At 34.9% G+C, this 9,110-nt stretch overlaps 1 protein-coding gene across 1 annotated transcript in view; it reads right to left on the reverse strand.

The window, feature by feature from the left end:
- The window catches only part of LOC106877015 (kazrin), a 55,975-nt gene that overhangs the window by 3,343 nt on the left and 43,522 nt on the right, over nt 1-9,110 (reverse strand). Inside the window, exon 3 of the mRNA XM_014925794.2 lies at nt 139-369. Coding sequence (XP_014781280.2) covers nt 139-369 — 231 coding nt within the window. The remainder of the gene's footprint in view (nt 1-138; nt 370-9,110) is intronic.

Consider the following 9,110-nt stretch of genomic DNA (forward strand, 5'->3'; position numbering starts at 1 on the left):
ATTTTGTTGATTTTCAAATTAATATCCGATATATATATATATATATATATATATATATATAAAATTGCAAAGCAGAGATGAAAATATTTTGCATTGTACTGCTTTCAATGAAATAGTTTTTGTTTGAGAAAATCTTACTTTGTAAGGCTTCCTTAGCTCTGATTAAATCCTGTGACTTTTGGATAACATCTAGTTTCAATTCTCCATAGCCTGCTTGGTGGACATGAGGAACATGCTTTATTGTACGAAGATCTTCCAATTCTTGCAGAAGATTGGACACTTGCTGTTCAAGATGTTTGTTTTTCTCAATTAGATATGCGAAATCATTTGTCACACTTGATACTGGGACAATCTGGTTTTGTTGATTACCTGCAAAGAAAGAACACAAAAGTAAACACATTTGTTTGGTATTTTAAATATGAGATTTAATGAGGAAAAGAACCTCTTGCATCAAAATTGCTATGGAGTAAATAAAATTGGATATGAAAATAATATTAATTCCAGATATTAATGAGCTGTAGGGACGAAGTATATTAAACGTTTTTATAAGTGATTAATTCCAGGATATTTAGATAATTATAGCAAGCCTATTAGAAACCTTCAACACCTGTCTTTTAGATAGAATATGAGGATTTCAACATTATATAAAGGAACAGGAATTATATTCCAAAAAGCAATTCCAGACAGAAATAGCCACAATCTGGACCTAAGAATGAACACAATTACAAAAGGAAACCTGATAAAAACAGAGAAATTGTCAACAAATACAGAAATGCTAGCAAAATGACAAACTTAAAAGACTATCTTTTAGACCCATTTGACAGAATTTACAACACCAGGAGGAACAAACTGAATGAGAATAACTGAAGATAGTTCATTTTTTGCATATAAAATCCTTCAAGCACAATTTTAGTTCTTCCCAGAAACCTTAAAATTCACTTGCCACAATATTCTACATTCAATGAAACACATGATACAAACGCATAAACATCATCATCATCATCATCATTTAACGTCCGCTTTCCATGCTAGCATGGGTTGGACGATCTCACTGGGGACTGGCGGCGAACCAGATGGCTACACCAGACTCCAATCTGATCTGGCAGAGTTTCTACAGCTGGGTGCCTTTCCTAATGCCAACCACTCCGAGAGTGTAGTGGGTGCTTCTTACATGCCACCGGCACGGAGGGGGCCAGTCCGGCAGTACTGGTAACAGCCACGCTCAAATGGTGTTTTTTACATGCCACTTGCACAGGAGTCAGTCCAATGTTTTGTTCACATGCCACTGGCACAAGTGCCAGTAAGGTGAAGCTGGAAACGATTGCGCTCAAATGGTGTGTTCACCAGCATGGAAGCAAGACTGCTGGTCTGGCAGTGATCCCGCTCGGATGGTGCTGTTAGCGCTCCACTGGCACGGATGCCATATGTATATAAATATATATACATTTATGTATTTTTGTTTTATATATCATCACTGTTTTAATGTTCACTTTTCTATATTTGTATGGCTCACATAAAATTCTCTGAGACAGATTTCTAGAGTTAGATACCCTTTCTGTTGCTAATTTCCGTATGTTTCCCAGCAATGGAACTTTACACTTCTCAGACTCTTCCATTATGGATCTTACTGTACACTGTTGTTAACTAATATATATATGTGTGTTTGTGTTTGTGTGTGTGTGTGTGTGTGTGATGGGCTTTTGACTTTATTTAAGAATGTAAGAATTTCACACTCATGCCCACTGGTAAATATAAAGTCCATATGATAAAATTAATAGTGAATTACTTCATAGAGTTATATATATGATAATACATGACCTAACAAGATTTTACTGGATTCGGTGAGATTGTACATAAGAAATGTATGTTTATAGTTATGCTTACATATCAAGTGTAATCAAGAAAAATTGCTTGGAATTTAAGCAATAAAGATAAGTCTTCTATTTTAGACGTTATCACAGCTATGTTTCAAAAACATTCTGTCTTCCTTCTGTTTCTTTTATCAACATAATAATGGTTCCTGCTCCTCTGAACTAGCAAGTTGTGTATCGTTTCAGCCACACCCAACAGATTTACCTGCCTTCCTTCCCCATGTCATTGCTGGTATGTCTCACCTTCAAAGCACTGTACTTAATACTCCACCAATAATTTATCTCCAATGCTCCACATAATTAAAACACGCTGCCTGCTTACAGTTTCTATATGAACTATCTAGCACTGGTTGGGTGTTAATAAAAACTACGTGTTAAAAGGTCTCATAGAAATAAAAAGATATCTTTAGAATTTACGTTGGGATACAAAAACCATCCAACCCATTCCAGCATGGAAGGAGGATGTTAAACGATGATGATGAGGACGCACACACACACACACACACACACATAAATATATCATCAACATCATTTAGCATCTGCTTTCCATGCTGGCATGGGTTAGACAGTTTGACTGAAACTGAATTTCCTTTTATTATAGAATATTTCAAGTTTACAAGGTAATCCAACCATGTCTAGTGTGTAAAAAGACCAGCTTTCATTTTGACTTGCATAAATGTCATTGTTAATTTCCGTAAAAATTGTTTTATTTATTTACTGTTGTTATAAAGTGAAAGAGAGGAGAAAGTGAAAATGTACGTACATGTATATGAAATGGATGTGTACGTGTGTGTGTGTGTGTGAGAGAGAGAGAGAGTGAGTGAGAGAGAGTGAGAGAGAGAGTGAAAAGGTGTGTTGTCATGTATGCATGTGTGAGAGAGAGAGAGAGAGAGAGAGAGAGAGAGATTGAGTGTCATTTTGAAATCACTCTCTCTCTCTGTCACACACACAAACACACATACATACAAAAAAAATGTATGCATATGAATTTATGTATGTATGTATACATGACAACACACCCTTTCATGCCCACTCTCTCTCTCTCTCACACATCCATTTCATATACACATACATGCGTCTTTCCCTTTCTCCTCTCTTTCACTTTAAAACAAAAGTAAATAAATAAATTTTTATGGAAATTAACAAACAACATTGACATTTATGCAAGTCAAAACTAAAGATGGCCTTTTTGCACACTAAACATAGTTGGACTACCTTGATGTTTGTTTGAAAAAGGGAGATTATGACTGTGATAAAATAATGAAAGCAGTATTTACTAAGCAGGTGAGCCCTATTATACAAAGAAATGATTAGATGTAAAATATCATAAAAATGATTAGAATTGAGAATCAAATGCAAAAATATTATCAAGTGGTTAGTAGAAAACCGTCTGGAGGAATATATATATATATATATATATATATATATATATATATATATATACCTTTTATCAATTACTTGTTTCAGTCATTTGACTGTGGCTATGCTGGAGCACCACCTTGAAGAGTTTTAGTTGAATAAATTGACCTCAGGACTTATTTTTTAAGCCTAGTACTTATTCTATTGGTGTCTTTTGCTGAACTAAGTTATGGAGATGCAGACACATACAAAGCCACAAAGACACACACACATTACAAAAATCAGAGACAAAAAAAAAATCATTAACAACAACCAAAACCAGAACTGAATTGAAATTTTTTTAAATGTTTCCAAATTTAAAAGTGAAATATATCTAATAATAAATACGTTTTTTAGCTTCCCCTCAAAAGTATCTGGCCATAAACAATACACACAATAGATGCATAGTATTCATGGGAAAATTATGACCTAGACAATAGCACAGCAGCACACATGAAAGAAAGGAAATTGCACTAAGCTTGTATATGAATATGAAAGTCAGGTACAACTGACTTGTTGGATTTAGTAATATACACTAGACTTGTATATATACACTAGACTTGTTACATTTAAATATTGATAATTTGTGACTTTGGTTTATCATCCATATTTTATAGAAGCATATCTCCACCTCTTTTTGTGTTTATGTTAATGAGAAATTTTATACGGGGTACGTCACATGACCATAGTGTATCATTGGTAATAATGTAGACAGGTTGTCAGTGTGAAATATAACAGTTTAGGTCAGCTCAGCCCATTTTGTCCCAAATACTTCTAAAAGCATGTGTGATTGACATACTTTAAGTTTGCATGAAATCAGTTGAAAAGTGCAAATGTTATTGTCAGTTGTTGCTGGCCACTGTCAACATGATTACTTAACACACACACGTATGAGACTTAACATACACACACACACACATGTATATGTGTAAAATGGCAATGATGATGATGATTATGTAGCATGACTGTTCTTTTTTGTTTATTTCATTTTTTTGTTTGCTTTTTCCATGTTGGCCACGGGTTGGACGAGATGTCATCTTCAAGCAGTATTCAATGGCCTGATTCCCTTCCTGATGTGAACCATAGCAAAAAAGTGTGTTTTATTCCACTGGTCTTTGTACATTGAATCATTGAGCTTCAGGCCATCAACGAGAACTGTCACAGCACAAGTGATGTCAGTATGAAGGCATGTGGAAGTACACACACACACAAACTATTTTGGGAAAATGTCTTCTTCCTAAGTTGACAAATACCTTGTGAGTCAAAATTAGTAGATGGAGACTGTGCAGATAGATAGGTAGATAGATAGATAGGTAGATAGATAGATAGGTAGATAAATAGACGGATGGATGGATAGATAGATAGATAGATAGATAGATAGATAGATAGATAGATAGATAGATAGATAGATAGATAGATAGATAGATAGATAGATAGATAGACGGATGGATGAATGGATAGATAGATAGACAGATGGATGGACAGACTGACAGATAGATAGATTGATAGCTAGAGAGATAGATAGATAGATATGGTTCCAAACTAATATATCTACTTGACAATGTTTGTTAAGCAACAGTAAAATTGTTTAGAAAAATGCACTGATTAAAATTTCAAAAGAATAAGATTCAAGAAATGAATCTCATAAAATTTATATTGTTTACAATAAAAGTAAAGAAAAACAGTAATAAAAGTTTATTCTACTTTCATCTAAAAGCTCTGTTTTTTTAAGGGGTGGCAGATTTTGATGTTTGTACTCATCATGTCTTTCTTTAAGAACATAAATATTACAACTGATCTGGTTTCAACTAGGAATTAAAACCACAGGAATGAATTCTCTTTGCCATATGCCAGTTGCAACAGATTTAGCTATATACCAGCTGCAACAGACTTACTATTTGCTTGTTGCAACAATAATAATAATTGTTATTATTCTCTGCAACTGCACGTATACACCCATCTCTCCAGCACTGTGCTGTCACATTTGTGCTAAATATACCGATTTCTTTTTTTAAACATGCAACCTCACATGTATAATAAAAAATGTTAAGTGGTCATGTTTTTGTATTTTGTTTATGTAAGGAGAGTCATGAGGCTGATCTAGGAAACAAATGCCAAACTTAAAATGTTGTAGAAATTCATAATCTAGAAGCCAGAAGCCTGAGATTTATTTTTCACTTGCATGCATGCATATATGCCAGCATACATACAGACATACAAACATATAGACATACCTGCCTATATACATACAAATAGACATATAAACAAGCAGGCATGCATGCATACATACATACCATTGTAGTACCTGTTAAATACAACTAGGTTTATTTTTGATTCTTTTCAGTAATTCTTAATGTTTTTATTTCAAACTTTGCTCCATTTTCTTCTTGTATTTCGTTTTATCTTCTTTCAGCTATTCTATTTACTACCACTCACTTTTATTACTCTCACTGACTCACTTATATATTCTATCATTTCTCTTTCTCTCTCTCTCTCTAAATATAGGTGAGTGTGTCTGTACACACACACACACACAACCTTGAGCCCCAATCAGATCACTTGTATAATAGAAACTATGAACTACCTCTCATGAGATATTTGACCAGTTCATGAACTTCATCATATGTGTTTACTCCAATTTTGAACTACTTCCCTTTATTTCTGTTACATCTGAATTTCTGGTTCCCTGTTCCTCTATCAGAGGTTCCACAGCATCTTCATTTCTTGAACTGAAAACTCATTCAGTAACAGTTCCTGATCAATACCCTTTCAAGTAAAGATACTTCTCAAATGACTCTGGGATTTTATAATTTCTCTTACTAGTAGTTACTTTAATCATTGCCAAAAAAGGCCCTTAGATGTCTTGGTTCAAGATATCTAAAGATTTTTCTTCCAGGTTTTCAGTATTTTCAGAATCATTTAAACAGACTCTGCAATGGGAGCCAAGTCACCAATACATAAGAAAACAGAAATGCCACTCTGTTGGTTATGACGATGAGGGTTCCAGTTGATCTGATAAATAGAACAACCTGCTTGTGAAATTAATATGCAAACAGCTGACCATACCACAGGTATGTGTATCCTTAATGTACTTCTCAGGAAGATTCAGTGTGATACAAAATTCGCCATTTGAAATTCAGGTACAACTCATTTTTGCCAGCTAAGTGGACTGGAGCAATGTGAAATAAAGTGTCTTGCTCAAGGACACAATGCATCGCCAGGAATTGAACTTGGGAGCTTACAACCATGTGCTAAATATACCCTAACCACTAAGCTGTGCACCTTCACTCAACAATACATAGAAGTTTCCCCAAAACAAATAGTTCCACTGAAATGTGAAGTTGTCAAGGAAGAGCATTGTGTTATAGCATTGCCTGGCAGAATTCATGAGAGATCTCCAACTACAGGGAAAGAATCAACTAGCAAAAAGCTTAATAAACTAGAGAATTAGATGCAATGGTTTATAACAGAGATCCTGCTTAGTTTCTTGTATATAAGAAGGTGGTCCTGTTCAGAAAGTAGAAAGACTATTTTCTTAAGATGAGCAGTTAGATGAGAGAAGTAATAGCATTGTTGGCAGGCTGACAAACAACTTACAAGAAGCTACTTTGGTAAACCAATATATATATATATATATATACATACATACAAACACTTTGCAAAAACAAAGGGTTATGTTGAAGAACTACTAAAAGTTGTAGATAAATTCTGAAAATTCAGTTAATGTTCCTGTCTCTTCTACAGAGAAATTGGTATGCTGGATACAAATGAAATTCTGCAAACAGTTGTTTATAGAATGTGATACGTGAGATTAGGATAACTGTAGAATGTAATCTAATGAAAAAGAAAACAAAAATAATACTAATAGGTGGAATAGTGTTTCTGTTATATTCTTGAGGAACAGACATAAAAATCTTCAAAGTTATAGTCAAGGCTTTTCAAAAAAATGCATTGCAAACATATCTAATCTTTTATTTTTTACTCATTATTAGTCTGTGGCTACACTGGGGCACCACCTTGAAGTGGTTTAGTCAACAAATTGACCCTAGTCATGGCTTAGGACTCATGTTACTCTAATTTAGCCCCAGAAGACATCATCTCCAGCTGGCTATATGACACGACCTTACATTTTCGAACAAGGGAAAATGTAAGGACACAGATCGTGTTGTATAGCCAACTGGAGACAATGTCTCCTGAGGCTAAATTACAGCAACATTCGTCCTAAACCAGGACTGCCATGTTATGTTGGCAAACAATCTTTACTACAAAGTACTGTTGCTGAATATCTCACGTTGTGAGATTTTAAAAAATAGTAAATTAACCCCAGTTCTTATTTTTAAGTTTGATACTTATTCTATCAGTCTCTTTTACTAAACTGCTAAGTTATGGGGATGTAAACAAACCAACACTGGTTATCAAGCAGTGGTGGTGTGGACACAAACATGCACGCGCGCGCGCACACACACACCACACAATGTTTTTGTCTTCCAAATCCACTCACAGTGCACTGGTTGGCCCAGGGCTATAGTAGGAGACACTTGTCCCAAGGTGCCACACAGTGGACAAAACTTATGGGATGACCTGATATATATATATATCGTCATATATATTTAGCCTTGTATGTCAAAATGGGAGAGTCCATCATATATATATATATATATATATATATATATATATATAGGGTTAGGGTTAGGGTTAGAGTTAGGGTTAGGGTTATTTGAGGTAAGGTATTTGAGGACATACATTTTTGGGGGTCACTGCTGCATTTTTGCTAACTCTTTATAATCTTTGTTTCAGAAAATAATAATGGCAAATCCTCAGCTTACTCAAGAAATGAAGAGGCATGCTGTTATTGTGGTTATAAAAGCTTAGCATAGCGATTTAGAAATATCTCAATTTTTAAAATTTGCCAGATTTTTCGTCTACAAAATTTGTAAGGAGCCAGTGACTGAAGATGGAAACGTATCACCAGTATCAAAGCATAAAAAGCATTCTAAACACTCTGAAATCATCAGAATACCTGAATTTATTCAGCAAGTTCAACAGATCATTGATTACAATCCCAGAAAGTCCATGAGGTCAATTGCAAAAGATCTCCATGTGTCAGAAGGAACAGTTTGAAATGTTGTCCACGAAGACATCAGATATAAGTCTCATGTGATGAGGATAGGTCAATTTGTCAGAAAAAGCGAAAGAAAATCACTACATCATATCTAAAAGACTCTTACTGAAAAATCCTGCAGAAGAAGATTTGATTTTGTTTTTCTCAAATGAGAAAAATGTCAACCAAGATCAAAAAGTTAACAGAAGAAATGACAGATGACTGACCCTTCTGAAGTTCCACATGTTATGGATACAAAATTTCCTGCAACTGTCATGGTTTTAGGGGTTATCAGCAATGAACGACATGTGATGCCTCCTTACTTGTTTCCACAAGTTCTTAGAGTTAACTCTGCCGCCTACACTGAGGCCCTGGAAATAATTGTTAAACCCTGGATAGACAGTGTATGCAATGGAAGGTCATATGTGTTTCAGTAAGACTCTGCACTATCACACAAGGCTCTAGTAACACAAGAATGGATGGCTGAAAATTTTCATGATCACATAATCCCTAAAATTTACTTCCTAATTCCCCAGATCTCAATCCATGGGACTATTACATGTGGTGCGATGTTGAGAGAGAGGTCAATGAACACACCTATCACACCAAAGGTTCTTTGAAAGCTGCCATAGTCAGAGTAATGTCCAAAAGGAACCGGGACCACTTGATTCGAGCTTGTAGGGGATTTAGATCTCCTGTAGAAGCAGTTGTTGAAGCTGAAGGTGGCTTTATAGAATTAC

The sequence above is a fragment of the Octopus bimaculoides genome, chromosome 19 (assembly GCF_001194135.2).
Source record: "Octopus bimaculoides isolate UCB-OBI-ISO-001 chromosome 19, ASM119413v2, whole genome shotgun sequence".
Classification (NCBI taxonomy): Eukaryota; Metazoa; Mollusca; class Cephalopoda; order Octopoda; family Octopodidae; genus Octopus; species Octopus bimaculoides.